Source organism: Petaurus breviceps, unplaced genomic scaffold (assembly GCF_028583685.1).
Source record: "Petaurus breviceps papuanus isolate PSGF00001 unplaced genomic scaffold, PetGlider_PUasm1.0 90977, whole genome shotgun sequence".
In the NCBI taxonomy this organism is placed as follows: Eukaryota; Metazoa; Chordata; class Mammalia; order Diprotodontia; family Petauridae; genus Petaurus; species Petaurus breviceps.
In genome coordinates, this window is record NW_027187391.1 from 54,822,950 (window position 1) to 54,846,762 (window position 23,813).

At 40.9% G+C, this 23,813-nt stretch overlaps 1 protein-coding gene across 1 annotated transcript in view; it reads left to right on the forward strand.

Annotated features, from left to right (window-relative positions):
• The window catches only part of SIM1 (SIM bHLH transcription factor 1), an 84,915-nt gene that overhangs the window by 4,979 nt on the left and 56,123 nt on the right, over positions 1 to 23,813 (forward strand). The window contains exons 3-9 of the mRNA XM_069077164.1: positions 9,337 to 9,419; positions 11,498 to 11,587; positions 12,336 to 12,444; positions 12,596 to 12,681; positions 13,332 to 13,531; positions 14,280 to 14,386; positions 15,588 to 15,735. Coding sequence (XP_068933265.1) covers positions 9,337 to 9,419; positions 11,498 to 11,587; positions 12,336 to 12,444; positions 12,596 to 12,681; positions 13,332 to 13,531; positions 14,280 to 14,386; positions 15,588 to 15,735 — 823 coding nt within the window. The remainder of the gene's footprint in view (positions 1 to 9,336; positions 9,420 to 11,497; positions 11,588 to 12,335; positions 12,445 to 12,595; positions 12,682 to 13,331; positions 13,532 to 14,279; positions 14,387 to 15,587; positions 15,736 to 23,813) is intronic.

Below are 23,813 nucleotides of genomic sequence, written 5' to 3' on the forward strand. Positions count from 1 at the left end.
TCTCCTCCTCCTCCTCCTCCTCCTCCTCCTCCTTCTCCTTCTCCTTCTTCGTTTTATTTTGCTTTTTGCTTTTTTTTTAAAGCCAGCAAGCTTCCTCATCTAATGAAGTGCTAACAGCAATTCAAAAATTAATTAATTAATGCAAAACACTCTCTTGAGTCACTTCTAGATCCTAGTCAAGATTCATGTTAACCAACCTTCCAAATGTGTCTCCTTTAAGTACGGGGGACTATGGTTTTGGTAGTTTCCTCTTCCCACAATTCCACTTCACCCTGTGCAACCCTTTTCTCCCACTCTTCGAGTGATGGTACGTTTATGGAGATAAAGGGGAGAGACAATGTGCTAACTCTGGGCACCTCATTTATTCCCCTAGTTATTGATGACCTCATAACTCACTGGCGGCTGAGTGCCACAAAGTCCCCTGATGAGTTATGCGGGGTCATCAGAGAGAGCTAGAAATGCAGGAAGCCTCGAGGTAATCCATTTCCAGCATGTGCTGGGCGCGTTTCATTTTAATGTGACTGACTGGACTGAAACACACTTTTTTAAAAAGGGAGGAAAGTTTCAGAGTCCGACTTTGCCAGCAGGGGGTGCTGAACTAGGATGCAAATGAATAAAAAAGAGAGTAGAGAGAGAAAAATGGGGTTGGAAAGTTAAAGGGAACGCTTAGTACCAAGGGTAGGGAAAGGAAACTCTAGACTTAATTTAGAGCTGTGGGACTGTCCCAAGGGCAGAAAATTTCAATGACATCGAAGGTGACTTACATATCACTCACAGTCAATGTTAAATTACACAACTTTGAAACTCACCCTGAGCATAGGAAACAGCTTGACCATTCATAACAATTACTGTAGAAGTTGGCTCCCGTGTGCACATGTCACTTTTTTTGGAGTTAGTTTCTCATGTTTGCTTAAAAGGAAAAAAAATAGATTGCATACACATATTTAATATTTTCCCTCAATAGCAGCGAGGAAGGCCAGAAAGTTAAAAATGGAAATCCTTCCATTTCCACTAAAGTCTTCTTTTAAAGAACTCAGAACTTTTAAATAGGAAAGTCTTTACTCCTAAAAGTGTACTTCACTGACTTTCCAACATAATTAGAAAACAAGGTGGGGGGGAAGCTATACTATTTTCCAAGCACTCTCGGGATTTTAGGGTCTCAAGGGACTTCAATGACCAGTGACTCCAACCCAAACGCAAATGGACCAGTTTGAGCTCAGAATTTTGAGTAGAAAGAATGGAAAAGTGGAAAGAAGAGAAAAAGGAGGAAAGAAGGAAGGGGAGGAAAAGGAAAGCTTAAAGGGGAAAAAGGTGAGGAAAAACAAATGGAAGGAGGGGGGAAAGGACTGAAAGGGCAGGAAAAAAGAAATACATCAAAGACAGAAAAATGAAAGTCAGAAAGAAGACAGAAACGTGATGGGAGAAAAAGAGAAAGAAGAGGAATATAAGGGTGGCAGGGAAAAAAGAAAAAAAAGAGGAAAGTTAGCGGGTGGTTTAGGTCCCTTGGGGAGTTTAGAATGCAGCCGCTAAAGCGGAGACTCCAGGATACAAACACCAGCAGAAGAAAACTCGGAAGATTGCTGTGAAATCATTAAAACGTCCATGTCTTCCAACTGGTAACATAATCTATTCTTAAACAGGCTTGCAGAGGAAAAACTGAGACGTGTAGAAATGAATAAATCTTTAGTGTATCAAAGACAGGAATGGGGAGGGGGAAAAGAGGGACGATAAAAGGAAGGTTACATTCTTTGTGTGTAAAGTGGGTTAACCCAACTTTAAAAGAATCATAAATTTGTGATTTGATTAAAATGCATTTTGGCTGGAAACAAAGTGGGTAACTCAGAATAACCTTTGAAAGGCGTCAGGCACCGTTTTCAAATCTATTCAGCAATTTGGCAACATCTCTGCCATTTTGGTGTCAAGATGACTTGGGGAAAATTAAAAAAAAAAACAATTGCAGATTTGAAATTAACAGCCTCACAAAAAGAAGGGCACACTCTCAGAGGACTGGAGGGATGATGATTAAACAAACCTTTGGCGGCAGGGGGTGGGTTTTATTGCGTTCACCTCAAGATTGAAATACTTAATCTTGTTAGATTTTAGGGACCGAGAACTAAAAGGGCACAAGAAACCCCATTTCCCACGTGGGCCCGTGATTTAAGGCTGTTTTCCCTACCGCTCAGGGAAATGATTGAGCATTAGGTTTCAATGTTTATTTTTTTACAGAAGTTTTTCTCATTTAAAAGTCTTTAAGCAGCAGTTTACTCTCCACGCTGCTTTTCTCTGTTTGATTCCAGTTTTGATGTGGCCTTAAAATGCGAAGTGCAGAACTAAACTCCTTGCGGAGCAGTTGCAAAGGCAGATTTATGTGCCAGAAATTATAGATCAGATCAATCGGGGAAATCACTTTTTTTTTTTTTTGGCGTTGATCCCTTGACTTTTTTTCCTAAAAAAAATAAAACCGCTTTCTAAGACTGGCGGGTGCTTTCATCAAACAGTACAAACGCCTGCCTGGAATTGAGAAGGGGCTAAATCTTTCTCTGGTCAGTTTCATGGTAACCTATTTGTGAAAAATTCTGGCTGATTTCTGGCTAGGGAAGTTTTCGATTTAATGACTTTGGCCATTGAGCAAGTCTAGGTCAACTCCTGGCGGGGTTTGCAGACTCTATAAGCTCATTTCTTGGCTGCTGAAACTCGGGGTATATAATCCCTAGACGGAGTCTCTTCTCACCTTGGTACCAGAAAGCTCGAATATTAGTCATCCTTGTAATTATTTGAATTGTGAAAATTATTCTTTCTGGCTTCTCAAGCAGGAGCCTCATCCTCATTTAGAAGGAAGGCCTCACTGCACTCAGTCTACTTCTTACTAAGATATCAACTCTGAATTCAGAGAAAACCACCACGGTTTATCACCTAAGTGATAGCGATCCCCTTCACCCACCCCATTAGGTGTTCTTGCGTCTTGTTTTGTGGCTTGCTTTCCAACCCGTACCCCGACATGAAATCGACCCTAGATTGACTCTTTACTTTCACCAATTGTTTGCATTCATCTGCCTTCGTTGAACATATTGGGGGTCTCCTGAACGGGAGAAAAGATGACCAGGTATTGGGAGAGAGAGAGCCAACTTTTCTTCAACCATTTCCACCTCTTCCCTTCACCCCTCATTTCCCTTACCCGCCTCGAGTTCCCAAGAAGCTGGGAGAGATCTTCACCAGTAGCTAGGCCTGCCTAGGAGAGCAACAAGAAAGGTGTAGTTTACGAGCTGGCTGGGAACTAACCAAGTGTAAGGGGATGGGGTGAGAGGCGAAGAACTGGTCCCCGACAGTCATTAAGGTTTATGAGGCGGCTTCACCTGGCTCCCCAAGGAGTTGCCTCTGGCTGCGAAGGCTTACAAGCCATTGCCTACTCGGGAGCCCTGGGAGAGATTCCTCCCGCTCACCTTCTCCCCAGCCCTCTGCCTCCGCCTGGATTGAACCGAGATCTGCAACCACGGCAGCTACCGGGCCCCAAGCCTCGGCCTCCTCTGGGAAAACTGCATCCAGGGCTTAACAGGGTAATTGCGGTGATTACTCCCCACCCCCTAAACGTACCTCCTAGACGTGGGGGAGGAGGGAAGAGGAAGGAGGAGAGAGGCCAAGAGGGGGACAAAATGTCCTAGCTAATGGCCTCCTAGAGAGTCTACAGAGCTTAAAAGTTACCGAATTAAAGTTACTTCCTTCCTCTTTTCTCTCTTCTGCCTCCCCCTCTAATAATAGTGGAAATGATCGCTGGGCCGAGAAGTCATCTATCCGCATGGGCATGAAAGGATGCAGGCCCAACTAAAACTTTCTCCTGATTCCTTTACTTTGCCCCTCCCATCTAGGAAAGGCTGCTTTTAAATGCGGTCGCTTCAGATTAAATGTTGAAGCAGATTGTTGAACTAGTCAGAGTGGGGAGCGGATGAGGAGGGGTTGGGCCGGGACAGAGGGGGCTCTAGCTTCGAGGTAGCTGGGGTTGAGCGGAGTGGACACCATGTAGACTCCTGGGCCACCGAGACATACCAGTTTCCACCCCTGCATCACTGAACGCCTCCTGGCCTCCACCACTCCACCAGTCCCAGCGCCCAGTGACAGTATCACCGTAATTGGGTCCCCACTTTTGGCACAGGGTTAGAAGATTTCTCCCAAGTGCAGAAATGGGAGCCAGAGCGGAGGCCACGGGTCTACGGAAAGCTTTATCCTCCAAAAAGAAAAGCTCTTTTGACACCCTCAGCTGAGGCTGAGGGAAACCTTTGAAAAAATATTAATTTTTCTCTTCCCTATTTTAAGCATGTCTTCCATCTTAATCCCCGGCCTGAGATCCCATCTAGTTCTCCTTTTTTCCTGGGATGGGGTGTCCATACGCTGTTTGATTTGGCAACCAGAATCACAGACTTGCCTCTTGATCAGGCCCATGTTCTTCTTGAAAGGCCGTGAGTCTTGAGAAAAACGTGGCTCAGATTTATTTGTAGAAAGAGCCAGGAACCCAGACAACCTTCTTTCTCTCTAGGGACAATAACCCATTTAGACAGAGACATATACTGCCATCTCCAAAAACATTGTCCTCTCTCCTAGATTTCTCCTTAAGAGACAGATAGGATGGGACAAGGCAAAGCTGCTAACCCCTAGGGTAGGGGTTATGGATGTCTTAGGGTACATGCTGGTAATTAAACTTGGTGAGAGTTTCTTCTTAACCCTGCATACCTAATGGGATTTCCCTTCCCTTATCCCCTGACTCCAGTTCCTTTACCCTCCTAGAGACACTGGAGCCACGAGTCCCAGTGAGCTGGTGGGCTGAGTTCTAGCATGACAGCCCTCAAACCTTCCCCATATCTCTGCTCAACTGAAGAAAGTAAAGGAGGTAGGTTGGAATTCCAGTTAGGATAGTGGGCATCTGGGTCTCTATGTGCAACATTTTGAGATATATGATTGCTTTTTCCTGCCCTTCCCTTTACTTTTTCCTTTTGGTTTCCGCACTCACTCCATCTTCCCACTTCTTCCTGAGCAAAATCTACAACTGAAGATTGCATTTGTCCTGTGGTTGAAAGTGGATAGGCATCTTTGCCAGTAATCACTGGGTCATGTTCAGGTCGTGACAAGAGATGAGTGTTGTGACCCCCCCCCCCCCCATCCCACATGACAGCTGAAAGGAGTGTCAGGAGCTATGGAGAAAGCTGAAGCAGCCCTAGCAAAAAATTCAAATGGATTTGTGATATAATTGGTGTATTCCCTCTAACTATCCAGATAGCAATTTGTCCACCTACTTTTACTTATTACTTATTGCAAAAGCAGAGTATATACACATACATATGTTATTTTCTGGGGGAGGGTTACAAAAAAAAAACAATAATAATACCAAGTGCTTCTTTTCTTCCTCCTCTTTCTGTTTGAGTGGAGGAAGCTATGATGCTGAGGCCATAATCTATATTTTGTCAAGGATATGAAATTCATTCTGAAGGAAAAGCTCGATCAATTTATTTTTTGCTGCTTGCAATAACACAGCTGGATGATGCTTTGAGCCCATGCTAGACTGGGGCTCATCATTCATTCGCCAAGAACTGGCCTAAATGGTGCCTATGGGATTAGGTCAATTTTAGTGGATCTACTTCGCCTCATTTGGTTACTAATTGGTTTCTTGTTTTATAAATCGAAATCTCATTTTCAGGAAATTACAAAACCCGTGCAGTCAGTCCATTGAGGTAATCCTTGGGTCAGGGGGTATTTAAATGGAAATGGCTCTACAATGCATCAAGTATACAGCAACAGGGAAACTTCTCCTAGGTTTTCAAATGAAATGTGAGCTAGTCCTTTAGATCCATAATAGATACATCCTCCTCTAATGCTACTTATGTAAATATGATAAACCAGACTTTAAGAGGAATGGGGGGAAGGGGAGTAGAAAAGCAAAATTTATCTGCTAAGGTTAATGTGGCATATCTTGGAAATCTTCCAAAATAGATTATGTTTTTCTTTGTCTTCGACCACTTTAGCTGGGGAAAATCCTTTTGCCTAAAAAACGATTTAGTTATCCTCTCCCTCACAGAGCTACTTGTTCCCCTTGCAAACCCTTTATTCCTTCGGCCTCTCCAAATTACAAGGGAATCTTTAGATCTGGTTTCCCACTGTAATCCTGCAGCAAAGGGAGCTGCTTTCCTTCTTGTTTTAAACAGACAATCAACGGATTTGCAGAATTTTCTGCGGTAGGTCAAGTGCAAAAAAAAAAAAAATCACAGCTTACCCCGACTAAAAGGAATTGGACAGAGAAACGGATCCAGGGACCAACTGACTGTATAGTAAAGGAACATATTAGGAGAGGAGTCTCCAACGGGGACTTAGAAGGCAGAAGGGGTTTTGCTTTGTTTTGTGTATTCCCTTCTCCCTATTTTTCTGGGGGTGTGAAGTTAGGAAGACTCTAGACTTTACAATTGGGGTGGTACTCCATGAAGCACAAGGAATTAGGGTTAGGAAAAGTCATGCCAGGTTGAAAAAGGGGACACATTACATTATAAAACATTAACTCAATCTCAGGGCAGAGATTTTTTTTTTTTTTACCAGAAACATAAAGTGGAGTGCAGTGCTCCGTGAAAAAAAAGTTCATTAAAAAGAAAGAAAGAAAAAGAAAAGGAGGCTTGTATTAACCTGTAATGGAGACGAGCTATTCATTAACTTGCGATGGAAGTTTTACTTTCCCTAGTAGAAGCATACTAATTAGACTCGTAAACTTGGATTAATAATCAGCCCAGAGCCTAAACCAGGAGTACTGAACCAGTATTCAATATGTAGCCTACCGAATTTCTGTCTTTCCCAGTTGTTCAGATAGGGAAACATTCTTGGGCTGTTTTCTATCCATCTCTTGTAAACCTTTTGGTTTTTAAAAGGAACAGATACACATAGTGGTCCACACGTACTGGTTCTGGACTCTTTTGCGAAAGACTGATCATTCTCCAGAGTTGCGATAGCCCTCTGCTCTGGTATCCCGGTTTGCGCATTCCTCACCGCGTTTTAGTCTGAGGTTTCAGTACCTGCTTTAGCAAGAGAAATCAGATGGCGTGCCATTACGGGTGATTTTGTTGCTCAACGTGTTCATACCTAGGTGATCTGGATCACTGTCAGTCAAGTCAGGCAAACACACAGAGAAGACAGACAACCCTTTCCCACAGCCCCACAGTCAACACACATTTTCCACTCCGCCTCTTCCCCCTCCCCCTTCCACTTTCTAGTAATAAAAAAGAAAGGAGAAGGGAAGGATTCAGAAGATAGGAAGAGAGGGAAAGAGAGGAGAGATGACAGGGAAGTTGGGAGAGAAGAGAGAAAAGAGGAAGGAGAGGGAGAGACAGACAAACAGATTCTGTATGTAGAACCACGAATACGAGTGTCTTGTACATAAAAGCTCAGGAGAAAAAACGTAAAGAGGAAAGAGGGGCCATAGCTGAGGCAGGAAAACAGAAAGGGGGGGGTCAGGGAAGAGGGGGATGGAAAAGATTTAGCTACACCAGAGGGATGGAGAAGAATCAAGAAGGGTTACAGAAGAGGGAGGAAGCGAGTTAGGGGAGGGAGGTAGGCTGGGAGCATTAATGTTTGCATAGCTGTGGGGAAATCGTTAGGTTTATTTAGATGTGCAAACACTTAGGTAAATCGGGTCCTGGATGAAAGAGAACTAACCGTTCTGCGCTGCTCAGATTTTGATCACTTGTTTATTTGTCTCTAGTTCGGTGGATAAGCGGGAAGTAGCACCTGGTCAGTATTTTTTAAACAGTCAGATTCCACGCTCTAATTTGTGGTACCTAGCCCCTGGTACGACATCAGAATGCGTGTGTTTGTCATTGTGTACTTCATGGTGGTTTGCACTGTACAGCAATCAATCACCTTTTTTTTTTTTTTGTCACGTTAAGCCCTGTTTAATGGGGTAAGCATAAAAGGTTTTAACTGCCCAGTTTAAATTATTTCAGCAGCAACATTGTTAAAAGATATTACCCATAAATAGCTTAGCTCCGTCTCGGCCAATTCCCCTCGGCTTTCCTCTTCCTTATCTCTCTGCAAACAAGAAAACAATCCTGGTTATATATTATACATACATATAACGTAATATATGTATATATAATAGGTATACACACATAATATATGTACATATGTTATATATGTATATACACGTATATCTGTATACATCGAGAAGCAAGCTATCTATCATTCCGATGTAAGCGGAGAATTTGGATACAAAGTTTGAGAAGTCTAAGCAAAAAGGAAATGGAATGCCCCCATTTTCTAGTATTTGATATTTAGAATTCTGGGAAGTGGAATGGCTCTGCAGTCTACCTGAGATAGTGTTAATATTAAGGCATTATCTAGCCTCTGAGTCCCCCAGGAAACTAACTTCAGAAAAGTGCGTGAGACCGGATGGGAATGGGGGGGAAAGAGATGAGGGTGGAGGTGGGGAATGGTTTGACTGATGCTTGCAAAACATGCGACTGGTGACAAAGAGCCTAAGAGCTGCCACAAAGCTGAAAGCAAACTGACTTTTAATAAGGGGGATTAATTTCGGAGGTTTAAGGGGAGTCGAATGACAGGAGTGTCATTATAGCCAATCAGAAAATCCTATCGGAGGCTAAAATGACGAAGACCTCCTAGATTATTCTATGTGGATGCACAAGTTCCTCCCGTGCTATTAGTTTCCTTCTCTTCTTGTTAATGATGAGGATGAAAAATGTGAATGAGGAATAAAGTGGTTTTTTTTTTCTTGTAGACACACAAATGAAGTACGCAAAACGCATCGATAGCACACAGTATCAGGGGAATCTCTAAGCAGTCATAATCAGATGCAACCCCAAACGGACCATTTCCCTCACCCTCTATTACGGTTGCACACTGTTTCCAGGAAGGAAGAGGCTGAAGCTGGGCACAAACTAGTTAGTGTTACAGCTTGCTGTGGCTCGGTGCTTCTTCAGTGAAGGAAGCAAGTTAGGTGAAATAGGGTAGTGTGAAAGGTCTGATTATCGGCATCCCTGGACTCTGGCAGCCCAACTGGAGTTCACTTAGCGCTTGGAATTGAAAGGAACTCCAGTTCCACAGTCCTTCGCTATTGTCTTTCTAGTGTTGCTGGGGAATGCTTACTGTTTATTATCATTAGCTATACCACCGTATGGTAGTCATTGCAATTGTAGCCCTAACGGTACTACTAATAACCCTGGGCACAGTAATTAGTAGTCCCGAGGTTGCTGACTTTGCGTCCCTAACCACGGGCAACTCTTCCCAGGTGGGGGACCCGGGATCTTGTCAATTTCATTTCTACTGAAGAGTTTTCTCGGTGTCTTCCGTACACAGGGCTCGGAGAAGCGTGGGGCCATTCGACCCGTACCAGTCCCTTGGATAACGTCGGTCGGGAGCTGGGGTCCCATCTCTTACAGGTAAATGGCCTTGAAATCAAAGCCCCTTTCCCCCGAAAGGTTATCAGTGACAGGGGATTGTATTTGTAGCTTGTATTCCTGTGTATTTGCTTAAAAACAAAACAAAACCGTTCATAGATCGAAGCACCGAGCCAAAATCTGAATTTCTTTCCTTTGAAGCACCATCAGCCTCCCTTGTTGTCTATGTAGTTTTACTTTAAAAACAAACAAACAAACAAACAAAACCAAAACAAGCATTTCTCATGGTCTTCCTTTTTGCATTTTTGTTAAGATCAAGGTTCAAGGAATACAGGTACTATCTCCCTTAGGCGTGATTGAGCAGGGTAGCAGGAGCGGAGTTGTGTTGGCTTCCAACCCTAGTACAAAGTATGCTCTTAGAGGACAGAAATACTTTTTAAACTTTTTTTTTTTTTTTTTTGCCATACTATCCCCAGAAAATAGCACGGTGTCTTGGAAGTAGTAGGTACTTAAAAATGTTTGTAGAATTGAATTGGATAAAATTCTCTTATCTCTCCAGCACCTTATCCATGACCACAGATCCGCGGTCCGTGGACAGGCAAGTTGGTAGGACTTCACAATTGTACTTTGTTAGGTGCCTGCTGAGCGAAGGTGAACTGGCTTGTTTTCTTAGATCTCTTTCTATCGAGACAGAGGGGGAGAGAGACACAGAGACCACCGAGTTCCGTGGGGCTGGACAGATTTTGGTAGGCCTTTCAAAGGTAATGCAAAGCTGAATAACCGTAGTTCGTGGAAACAGAGCTCTGTATGCCTGCACATGTTGGAAGCGATGCCAGCTATAGGATCGTGTCTATAGTGCTTTTTTGAAGCCAAGAAATAGGGAAATGCTATCTCCTGTTAACGATTTTTAAAATTCTACAACATTTTGGATACTTTGCATTCGGAATAAAATTTTCACCCGCTGTCACAGACCCGTTCAACTCTCGTTCTGTCGGCTACTCCACCCCTCCTCCACCAGACCCCATCCCCTGTATCTAGCATTTTAGAGACACGCACATGCGCAGGTACACATCATACTATATTCAGGTAATGTGTATGACCAATGTGTAGGTCCTATTATAGCATTGTTTGCAGTGCAGACCATTTTAAATTGCCCGTTGCCCACTTAAGTCGCAGAGCAAATATTTAAAATAGTAAAACTCCCGTTGGCATTTTTAGGCTTGACACTTCTCCCCTGCTCCTTCATCCCTTTAATTGTCATTCAAGTCCACCATGAGTTTCTTGAGTGGGAGCCTTGAAAAGAAGTTTGCAGCTCGGAAACTGAGAACTAATTTTTCTTGTTCTGGGCCAGACACCTTAACTCTCCCTAGAAATGATTCTGTCAGCTTTAAGAAATGGTATTTATTTATGATCGTACAATAAGGACACAATAAGAGATGAGCACCTGGTAATATACATATGTATATATACATGTGTATGTGCATGTATATTTCTTTCTATATCTATATGTCTGTCTTGTCTGTCTGTCTATATATCTGTCTGTCTGTCTATCTATCTACTTATGGTTTCTTTGGGGAGAATAGACTCAATCCAGGGTGTAAGAGGCAATATGAGCAACTGCTATCATATGTGTGTGTACCAGTATGTCTTATCTCCTCTCGAACTCTGAAGCCAACTCTTCATCGTGACCAAACCTTTTTTATGTTTCCTGGAGCACAACTTACTCAATCCAGTTCATTCATTCCTGCTTTGTGGTCTTCACAGTCACTCCAATTGCATGTTTCTCTTGTGCATTTTTCAAACCTACTGGTTTTGTTCTCCTCATTAGACCTTGGAAGGCAAGGATTTCCACTTAAACTTATTTCTCCAGAATGCTATGGGTTAAAGAAGAGCTTAATAAATGTTAAACTGACTTAGGTTACCTTTAGCCCTCTCCAGTAACATGCTTCCTATTGACCAGTCAACTTTTCTTGGTTTCTTCTTCCCCCTACATTTCCTTATACTTGCTGGGCCTCCTTTTCCCCTCTCCACAGAGTATTCTGACTCTTGAAACACTCCCCCAAGTCAGTCCCTAGCTCTACCTCTGTGGTCTCTTACATACTTTCTGTCTACTTTCCTAGACCTTGGATGGTTTCATCTTTGTAGTGGCTCCGGATGGGAAGATCATGTACATTTCAGAGACTGCATCTGTCCACCTGGGTCTTTCTCAGGTAGGTGGGGTAGGTCCACAGACTTCCCAGTTCTTGATCTTTTCCTGTCTTGTGGCAATAATGAGAGCATGAGAAATAGTTTTAGGCTTTCATTCTCTTTAGGGCACTCACCTGTTAAGGTTTTATTTTTCCTGAAAGCTGGAAATGTTCTGTGGGCAGGGTGGAACTGTATCTTTCGATGGGGCACATACATTTGCATGATTCTTGAGTTCTAAATGAAGTTTCTAGGAGATATCAGATCAGTATCCAACATGGTGTAGTGGAAAGTATCTAAAATCAGGGAACCAGGGCTTGAAATCTGGTCTTTCTATTTACTACCTCTATGACTTTGGGCAAATAATTTACCAAAGATAAGTGTGTGTTTTTTTTTTTTTTTTACAGAACCTACTATGTGAGGGGCACTGAGGATACAAAGATTAAAAAATGGCAACCTTTCTGGGCCTCAGTTTGCTCATCTGTATAATGAAAGGATTTGGACTAGATAACTTCAAGGAATTTTTAAACTCTAGGTTCCATTACTCCTTTCCATAGCTTTCTTTCCCAAACTAAGCCAATATTATTTTCATAGGACGGTTAGGGTTGGGGCTAGAGGGAAACTTTAAAGAGTTGTATAGGATGAAAAGCTGCCCTTTCCAGAGTTCAGGGGCAAAGACCTCCATGCCCATTTTATCCCCTTCCAGCCCAAACTTTTTTTTTTAACTTTTCTATAACTCAGTGCAGGTAACTCTGAAATCCTTATCTATAACAGGTAGAACTGACCGGGAACAGCATTTATGAATATATTCACCCAGCAGACCATGACGAGATGACTGCAGTGCTCACAGCCCATCAGCCCTACCACTCCCATTTTGTACAGGGTAAAGAACACCCCAAAAGTCTTCCACTATATTTCTCTCTACCCCTTTGCCTCACTCTTCTTTTGAATTAACCTTACAAACTCTTAAAAACATACCTTACACCCCTCTACTTGCTCTCTTTCACTCAAATTTCTTCCTTTTTCTGTTCTAGAGTACGAGATAGAGCGCTCCTTTTTCCTGAGGATGAAGTGTGTCTTGGCCAAGAGAAACGCTGGTCTCACTTGTGGTGGTTATAAGGTGTGTATCTGGGGGAATATGAAGCCCCAGTTGCTGCAACTGCCAGTGATGGTTGCCCATGTCATTACAGTGGTAGGATATCCTGGACAATGAGAATTCCAAGAGCAGTTATATATGTCTATGATATAGGCAGAGTACAGTTAGACTTTAAGCTAGCTGTAAGATGATTTTTTTAAAAGTAAGAATACATGTTCTTTGCTCACCTGAAGCATTACTGTATTATCCCCAGAAAAAGTAAATATGTAAGGATTTGGGGGAGGGGAGGAAGGGAAGATGGTTTAGGGAACTCCCAAGGTGGAAGCTCCCTCCATCAATGGAATTTACTGTCTCTAGGTATAAAGGGGCTAAATGATTTTCTCAGGGTTGCTACAAAATTACTACCAAGTGTAAATACACTTGCTTTGTTTAGAGAAATACACACTAAAGATATGTTCATTATCTAGGGACTTAGATTTCAAACCTCATCTGAACTTTTTGCTAAGTATCTTGGTTTATAGTTGAGGGGCAAACATTTCAACCAGAGAACTGAGCTAGCTACTCTATGGGCCCTGGAATGTCCCCTTTCCCTCTCCAGTGCCTGAGCTGAGACCTTGACTCAGGCAGGAAGGGTGGAGATGGTGAAATGTCTAATTTTCTCTCTTCCTTTGAAGGTCATTCACTGCAGTGGTTACCTAAAGATCCGACAGTATAGCCTGGACATGTCCCCTTTTGATGGCTGCTACCAAAATGTGGGTTTGGTAGCTGTGGGCCATTCACTGCCCCCCAGTGCTGTGACAGAGATCAAACTACACAGCAATATGTTTATGTTTCGTGCCAGCCTGGACATGAAGCTCATATTTTTGGATTCCAGGTAGGGCTGGATTGAGCCAGTACTGAAGCTGAAGCTGAATCATGCAGCCTGTCCCAATGTCTTAATAAGAATATACTGGATATGTGTGTGTTCATGTATGTTTGTGTGGGTGTGGGGGTGTGAGTGTGTGGGTGTGGGGTGTGTTCATGGGGGTGTGTGGGGGGGTATGTGTGGACATGTGTGGGTGTGAGTGTGTGTGTGTTGGGGAACCACTGGGAACCATTGGGAAACCACTTTCTAGTCAGAGACTTGGGTTCTGGTCTTGGGTCTGCCACAGCCTTGTTTACAGGTGTTAAATGGTGGGGACTTCATTATATGTCCTAATTGTTCTGGGGTGGTATCCTGATCCGTGAAATAAACGGGTTGGATCTGCTAGCTCTACTAAGATCCCTTTCTTCTCTAACAGTTTGAGATTCCATTCTGTGAGCCGAATGATTTACATGTAAAGGGGCTAAGATAGTTTACAAAATGCTTTACATCTGTTATCTCATTTGATCCTTACGTAGGTCTGTGGGGTAGGTAGGTAGGAAGGGTAAATAAAAGTCATCTTCATGTTTCCAAGGAGGAAACTGAGGCTCAGATGTCAAGTGAATTGCTTACTCTCACTGGTCACTAGTGGAATGGCCATGGCAGAGACCAAAACCTAAGTCTTCTTCCTTTCACCCTATCTACAATGCCGCCTACTCCTTCCGTGCCATTCCCCCTCCCCCCGCCCCCACTACTAAATTCCCTTTCTTGTGCTTCTCAGGGTAGCTGAACTAACTGGCTATGAGCCGCAGGACCTGATTGAGAAGACCCTTTATCATCATGTGCACGGTTGTGACACCTTCCATTTGCGCTGCGCGCATCACCTGCGTAAGCATTTTCTCAGCATCGTTTAACATTGTCTCCTTCCACCCCCTTCCTCCCATGTAAACGCCACCAGTTGTACTGTAGCTTTTGGTAACAATTCTACCGCCTGCTCCTGAGATAATCTGGAGTCAGGAAATGTAGAACTTCAGTGCTCTAGGTCCCCCAGACACAGTTTTGGCTGGAGAAAAATGGATCTATATTGCAAGGTTCGTAAAGAAACAGATGATCAAGGCCAAACAAGCCTGAGGACTGTACCTTCCCTCTTTTGGTGGCTGAAATAGTCAACGTTGCTCCTCCTAGCACAGGCTTGGCCATCCAGGGTTTTACCTGGTCAACAGAGAATCTCTTTTATTCAACAACCACCACCACCAACACAACTAATAAACAACAAACAATCCTTAAACTCAATTTACAAATAGAAGTCACGTCCTTGTGGGCAGTGCGCAGTTCCACACGCCTTCCCCGGTTTATTTACTTTTGCTGAAAAATCCCCAACAGCGGTTGACTGTGGAAACATTTTCTTGATCTCTCTGTTATAAATACACAATTCAGCTCAACCAGTGACTTCAAGTTCTAGATTATGCCCCCGGGCACTTTTTAGAGCTTAATCTCCGAGTTTGCAAAGAGAGTAGGAGTAGGGCAAATTAGGAGTCAGATTCCCTTCTGTAGGTGAAAGTATGAATTTGGAGTGGGAGGGATTTTACGGTTAATGCCAAATATTCCTCTTTCCTCCCACTGCAAACATAGAAACAATTGACCAAGTGAAGAATAGCTTTAGCTCCCCTCAAAAAGGAAAAGCGTGTCAATAGGATCGAATGAATTCGATACAAATTAACATTGTATAATCCTTTGGTTTTGGAAATTTCTTGTACTCTTCATTTCCATGGTTATTAGTATCCCGTTCAGGATTTTTCCTAACTCGCCAGCCCCCAGTTCCTCTCTGATTATTTCAGTTACTGTTTCGAGCCTGACCAGCATCCCTTTGTCTTCTGCGTTTCATTTCCTTCTATAAGGAGAGGGCTTGGTGGCATCACCCAGTTTGTATCTGCAGCAGCTGCTGCTGCTGCTGCGGGGCATGGGGGTTGAGGGGAGGGATTAAGGTTAGTATGGAAACTAGCAAATTAGCAGACTAGTCCTGGGTTGTTGGTATAGGATTTTCTCCGTTTCCCACTCTGCTTTTTTCCTTCCCCCTTTCTCACCTCAGTGTTGGTGAAAGGGCAGGTCACCACAAAATATTACCGGTTCCTGGCAAAGCACGGGGGCTGGGTGTGGGTACAGAGCTACGCCACCATCGTACACAACAGCCGCTCCTCGAGGCCCCATTGCATCGTCAGCGTCAACTATGTCCTCACGTAAGTTCAATAAAAAATGCCCCCCTGGCATGGGAGACTGCTGAGGGGGAGGATGCCCAGTGACCCTTTGGAGTGCCCTTTCTGCTCCAACCACACTTAGAATAATAACAACAATAGTAGACAGCTAGCACCTAGCGGTTTATATGTTCTATCATATATCTCACCTTCCCCTTCCACTTCCCGTCCCATCTTTAACCCTCCTTTTTCACAGCTGGGGTGCTTAAATTAGAAGGAGAAGAGATGGAGAGAGGGCACTGAAAAAGGCAGGCTCTAGGCACTCTATCCAACTTGGACCTTCAGTATAGGCTAGATTTGGGAGGAAACAGCTCCACCCACTACTTTCATCTTTCTGAAAAAGCTCCCTTTATTTTTATTTCCCAGAGGAAGATTTAGGAGTTTTCCATCCTCAGTACATATTTTGCTTTCTATTTCTTTTAAGTCTACCCTGCAGTAAATAAACCTTAATGGAGGAGGGAGGGAGGAAGAGAGGGGGAGAGGAGAAGAAGGAGGAGAACAGAGAGACAGAGAGAAACAGAGAGAGAGAGAGAGAGAGAGAGAGAGAGAGAGAGAGAGAGAGAGAAGTGAGTTAGGAGCGAGGTTCTCCTTAAGGAGCCATTTATAGTTAACAAACAGGACATCTGTTTCACTTTTTCAAATCTGGGGTTTGAAGTTCTTAATTTTAACCAGAGTCTCCAATCAAAGCTGAGAGTTCTGAGAGAGTGATTCTTAAGCTGAACCACAAAGAAGGTTTAAGTGACCAAAAGGGTCTGAATTTAACCCACAGAAAGAAAGGAGACTCAAGTTAATGCTGGAAATCTTGGCTAACACTCAGCTCTTAACTCTTCCCCTTGTACTTCTGGATTGCAAGGGTATGAGATCTGTGTGTACGGGATGCTACCTGCTGGTACTTCAGGACCTGGGGCCAGTAGGGCCAGGTCTAATCTCCAGCAGGCTGGCTGAAGTTGCAATATTTGATTCATATTTTTCCCCCTGGAAATAATCATAGTTTCTGGTTGCCGGTATGCCAATGCATGCAAGGTCACATGGCCTGTTGTGTTCTTGGTGAAGAAGCACGTACTTTATGTTTGTAAGGGCCGGGCTGCCTGCTTTATTTTCAAGCCTTGTGGCAAGTCCTTTTTGTTTTGGTTTACCTTCTTATCTTTTGGGGAGAGGAGATGAGATAGGAAAATAGAACTGATTCTGATTTTAGAATATGGCAATAATTATCTATCATGCAAATGTTGACAGAACAGAGGGTTAGTAGAAATGAATTTTTCCATTGGAAGGAAGTGGTGTGTGGATTACAATCTTATGAATAAGAATAAATTCATTTTATATTATTTTAAATTATAAAATAAAAAAGTAGTAGTTGGCAATATTGTACTTAGTAAAAGCACTATTCATTCCATGCCTTGTCTGATAAAAGAATGTAACTAGATGGACTTGGGAAATTAATTTGCTTGAGATGAGGGGTTCAATTTCCAGGAAGGATGATTGGTAGTTGTGAACCTCCACTAGCTTTCTCCTTTTCTAGGAAGCAGAGTAAATGATGCTCCAATGGTAAGATTACTGTAGGTTTTAACAAACACATCAGTAATGTTTTGGTTACTGTGTACCCCTGCAAAATATAACCATTTATTTTACATTTGCTATTTTTGATGTTATTAAAATAAACATGAGGGAAAATGGCAAAGTACATTTCACATAATAAACCACTTTGGGGAAGCAAAAGTATTAAAGAGTGAAAAATGATGTCTGCTTACCATGAAAAGGAAGCTTACATACTTGAAGAAGGCACTTTGTATGTCTGAGACATCACCAGTATTTTATATATCCTGTTACCCTGTGGGTGCCTGTGGTTAGTAATCATTTTTTATCAAACAGCAGGCTACATAGTCACATAGGCCCATATAAATGGCCAGAATGCCAGTTCGATCTCCCAATGGGTAAACTTAATTTACGTTTAGAGTCATTTTGAAAAATTTTGTTTTGTTTTTCAGTGAATGCGTACTTTCTTTTTCTGTTGACTCTGTCTTTTTTCACTTTGCATACTTCTTTACTGCCATAGAAATAGGGTAGAAACTGTACATGAAATAAAAGAGGCTTAATGACTACAGAGAAATGATTTATTGAAGGAAAATAGTATGTCACATTTTTTTTTTCTGAATGTTTTATCCCTCCCAAATGAAAAGACACAGAAACACACAGAAGCCTGTATAAGTTTACATATACAAGATGAATAGTTGGAATTGATTGCACCATTATGGGTTTATAACGCCCATTTCTTTGTACTGAAATCCTCAGGACAATTTTCATAACCACTAATGGGGAAAACACAGTAGATAAAATGTCATCAGGCAGCTCTGTGTGTGCTGACGGGATTTTCATAATGAACAGGTTGCAGTTTGTTTGATGTGTACATCACACATCTGGTTGGAAGTTACTAATTTACATTGTCTTAGCAAATTAAATAGATGACTATTGATTCTCTATGGTAGCAGCAGACTAGAACTTACATTTGTTTTCTGTGCTGATTCTTTATGAAGCACTAGAATGATAAGTGAGTTCTTTCCAAACACACTGCCTCCAACAATACACTTAAACCACAATCCTCCAAATAATTTGACATGCCAGATGTATTTCAAATTTAAGCATTTGAGAGCATATATTTTTAGAGCATTGCTGTGAAACTGAAGGATGAGTAATTTAACTAGGCATTGGCTAAATGAAGATGTCTCTTTGGTGAAGCCTGTTTAGTCCTAGTACATCAGAAGACATCAAGAAGCTCAGTTTTTCTAAATTTTCAGATCAGCTGCCATTTTCTTTTTAAACTCATAACCTTCCCTGCTTCAACCCCTCAACATGTGCCTGGAAAACCTGTTTTAGTATTGTCTAACAACTTCACCATAAATTGATCTATTTAAGACTATTGGCTTGTTTAAATTAATTGCCTCATCAGTGTGGATAGAAAAACTGTATTATTTCAGAGGCAGATGGCAAATGTTCTGGTGCTTTCATTGGTCCTTGTGTGGCTTCTCTGTGATTTGGAAAGGCTGAAAGCTGGAGTGTAAAGAGATTGCGAATTAAAATCTTCTGCTGGTATGTCTAGGTCCCTGAAGTTCCATGATGTTTGACTAGCTCTTCATTCCTTGTTCATGTTTTTCTGCAGCATGCCTATCATCATAGCTGTACGGGCAGCTTTTCTAAGTTGTTCACATGTTTTGAAATGTGGTAAGCAGTGGTAAATGACTGCCTTGTGATACTTTTCAGAGAGGCCTTTGAATGAAGTTTGTAGCCATTAATCAATGAACTTTGGAAATATCATGAGTCAGGATGGAGAGTAGGAAGAAAACTTTTTGGAAGAAAGTACATTTTAAAAAAAGTTAAGTGGTTTTCTTGAATTCATATTTTGAACTCATTCTTTCATTCATTTGAATTCATTCATTTTCTTGAAGTCCTTTCATTGAGTTTAATTAGCAATATTAATTATTCATACTTATGTCTCTTAGCTTCCTTTTACTCAGATAGGAAATATTTGGTCTTGAAATATATTGATAAAGGAAAAATATGGAATAATAAACCCTGAAAATGTTTTTGTAAAAAGAGAATAGAAGTAAAGGCCTTGATGTAATTATTATTTTTACATGTTCAGATTGTTTTTTCCCCACTCAGAAATGATTGAGTTTTTATGGATGTTGAACTTTGCTTTTCCTCCAGTAAGCCAAAAAAGATGATGGGAAGGGTTCCTATTTTAAATATATATGTGTGTGTTTAGATATGTATATCTATACGTACACATACATACATACATATATACACACACATATTCTTGGAACAGTGTTTAATTTGGAACAGTACATTAATTTGTTGGAAATCCATTTTGCACAAATATGGATGCTTACAAAAATATACATGTAAGAATTTACTAATACCCATCACCTACACTCACCAGCTAATATTCATCTAGCACTCAGTAGGTACATACACTGAGTCAGAATTATCCTCAGAAGTCTCAGTGCAGGATATTTTTGTAAAAATCCTTGTATTTTAAATTAGAATTCCAGTGAGAATTGCAAATTCCAGTGAGAATTGTTGACAGAGCATTAATATTAAGAGTAGAGATTTAGGGAAAAAAAGATATTTGATTTAGAGATTGATTTGGTAATTTCTTCCTCAGACATAGATTTAAGTCTCTAAACCCTACTGGTACAATAAAAGATGTAACATTGTTTCAGGGACAAATGCTATTCAGTGTTTTTCAGTGATTATCTAAGTATGAGACAGAGAAGTAGGTGTATACCTCAAAAACATTTTTTTTACTTTAACTTTTTTATTTCATTGAAATTAAAAGCAAAATAAATTCAAGAAATTTGTATTAGTGCAGGGAACATGGTTTTTGTTCAACATCTCTGTGAATATATATATATATATATATATATATACACATATATGTAGAGGTTGAACAGGAAAAAAGAGAATCCCTTCCCCAAAACACAGATACTGGAATTCTCTTTTTGTTTTCATTAGACCACTGTAGACCTCATGGAAAAAAAAAGAAATTGCATTTCTTTGCTAACTTACTTTTCACCTATAACTTTAACCTTTCTTACACCTGATCTGCACAGAATATGGCGCCCAAATGGTTGACTTTTCCTTACATGTTAAGTAGCACAGATTTTTGGTATGCATTTGATTGAGACTTTTTTCATGTGCTTATTTTCTATTTTATTATAAGTAGTTTTAGTAAAACATTTTAAAAGTGGATTTAGCCAGTAAAATATAATTCTTGACATTTAGTTTATTTTCAGTGTATATAAAATCTTTCACTTAAGAGATCATGTCAAATGAAACTTCTTTTGGGCTCTAAGAGCTCTGTAAATAACAAAATAATTTACCTCTACCTCCCCAACCCCCCAAACTGAGGAATATTTGTTTGATAGCAGTAATCCCTTTTAACACTAAAAATAATCATTGTAGAAGTAATGTATACTCATAAATTGGATTGTCTTTAATTGCACATAATTTCTATTATGATAACATTGTATATTAAAGTCCCAGTTGGCTTCTTCCAATAGTCTTTTTTTTTGGGGGGGGAGGGCAATTGGGGTTAAGTGACTTGACCAAGGTCACATGTTTTTGTGTTAAGTGTCTGAGGTCAAATTTGAACCCAGGTCCTCCTGACTCCAGGGCCAGTGCTCTATTCACTGTGCCACCTAGCCCCCCCCCAATAGTCTTGTTTTGTGCAACTCAGTGACTAAAAACACAAATTGGAAAGATCATCCATATGAAAGATAATTTATAACTACTGCATTAAAATTCTTTATTACAGGAAAGCTAGATCTAACCTATTGAAATTTCTTTTGAAATTATTGCGTGAAATAACATGCATTCAGTTCAGCTCCTCTACCATTTCTTGCACTTAACACATTAAGAAGTGATTCATATTTTATTTTAAAATAATTCTTTCATGCTGAACCTTTGTAAAAATTACAATAGCTAAGTACAATGTACATGTTGGGTAAGTATATAGGTATACACACGTATAATGTATTATATACATATGTATATAATATATATTTATATGTATATATAAATATATACACATGTATATATAAATATATACATATGTATATATAAATATATATATGCATAGCCACATAGACATGTGAGAGAGTCCGTTTAAACAGAGAAATAACTGTTGCCACTTGTTTTTGCCACTTAGTATTTTCTTTTTCTTTTCTTTTCTGTCATTTCAAAGCATCAAGCACCAAAAACCTAGTTTAGGAAAATCCCTCAGAATATCTGTGCTCATACTGGTTTAAATTATCTCTGAAGATTAAAAAAATACTTCAACTTGTGTCCTTGATTCCCTCCATCCCCATGTATGTTTAGGTCATGGTTGTGGGGTTACCTGCCTTTTTTGTATTCTTTTTGGGGTTTGTGGAGAAGAGATGCCAGAATCGGATAGCCCTTGTAACCTCTGCCTAGGGGCTAGCAGGTGAGAAATTGCTCACCTTGCTTCCTTCTCTTTTCATAGCTATTTCACATCCACTGCCTCAGTGCACTGCTTTTCTCCAATTTCCCCACTGTTGTTGCTATTGTACAAGGCTTCTAGTGGTTCTTCCTTGGCCATACTCATTTCTATCTCACTTCCAAGAACAGAGGCCCAGTTAGTGCTTTCTAAATTGGGACTTGGTTGCCATCCATTTATTGCCGCTTAGCTTGACAAGAAAAAAGGAATAAAGGATGTTTTTTCCTCCTGACTTACATCATAGGGTTGAAAGGAGCTTCATCTAATTTGTTACTTTTTCTTCTGGCAGAACGTTACTCATGTCATCTCAGACAGAAGGAAAGTCCAAGTGATAGGTTTACTTGAATGTGGTAGTGGACAGCTGACTTAGTCAACAGAGGTGCCTGAAAATACTAGAGTACATAATTTAAAATCTTCCCAGTTCTGTTCTTTTGTCTCACCACACACACACACACACACACACACACACACACACACACACACCCTTATAAAGTTGAGAAGCAATCATAAAAGGTAAATAAAGACCTTAATTTTTTCCTTATAATCTATGACGTTTCAAATCACTATTTGTATCAGGAAACTATCTTCTCTGAGTGATAGGGCAATAGCGTCCTGATTTTGAATGTGTAGTGATGTTTTCTGACTTGTCCTTTTACATGCCCTCTCCTCTCTTTTGCTTTCAGAGAATAAGGTGTTCTACCTCCTTGCCATGGCTACTCCCTCCTCTTGTGACTTGGATCCCTTCCCCTCTCTCATCTTCAGTCCCTCCCTTTCTTCTCCCTCTCTGCCTAACATGTTCAGGTCTCCCCTATCCAAAATATAAAATGAAACAAAACCCAAACAAAAAAATAATACCTTTCCTTGATCCTGCAACTTTTCTTAAGCTATCATCCTATTCCTCTCTCCTCTTTACTATTAAACTTCTAGAAAGAGTAGTCTTATATTTGCTGCCTTCACCTTATTATTACTCATTCCTTTAGTCTTAGAGTTCATTTATCCAAGGGGATAAAAAGCTAAATGTATTCTTGGTGTTCTCTAGGATAATTGGACCATTTCTGTTGTTCTTTTCTGGGGAATAAAGAAGAAAAGACGGGAAGGAGTGGCAGTGCTTAACAATCGACCAAGTCTTTTTGGATTATTTATCATCCTTTTCCTGGTCTCCATATCTGCATATCCCCTAAACCTTTATCCTCAATTCTCTTTACCTCTCTTTTGTACTTCCTCCTATGGTTTTAATTGTTATTACTATGCAGAATATTCCCAAATCTCTTTTTCCAGCCTTATTCTCTCCTGTGCTCTGGTCTCACAGCTCCAACTGACTATTGGATATCTCTCCATGACTATTCAGCTAGCACTTCAAATTCAGCATGTCTAAAACTGAAAATATCTACCCCTATACTGCCCAGATCTCCCCCCTTTTTCAACTTCTGTTGATGGCACCACTAGTGAACAGAGTGCTGGACCTGGAGTCAGGAAGACCAGAATTCAAATATGAGCCTTAGACACTTACTAGCTATACAACCCTGGGCAAGTCACTTAGCCTTTGCCAGCCTCAGTTTCTTAAAAAATGGGGACAATAATAGCACCTACCTCTAAGAATTGTTGTGAGAATCCAGTGAGATAATATTTTTAAAGCACTTAGTGCAGGATCTGGCACATAGCAAGTACTATATAAATTCTAATTATGATGATAACTTCAAACTTCAAAATCCTCTTTAATTCTTTTCTTTTTTTTCCAACCTCTTACTCCCAGTCAGTTGCCAAATTGGCAGTATCTTCCACATCTGTTCTTTATTCCTCGTTCACATGGCCACCAGCCAAATTTGTGGCCTCATTATCTTAGACATACTATTGTAGTACCCTCCTGACTATTTCCTCTGCTCTCTTCCTTGTCCAGACTGTCCTTATAGTTGCAAAAATAATCATTCTAATGCCCAGGTCACTACTCCTTTCAAAAACCTCCATTGACTGTCAGTTGTCTATAAATTAAAATACAAGCCGTATATCATTGCCATTTAAGGCTTTCCACAGCTCTGAATTACCTTTC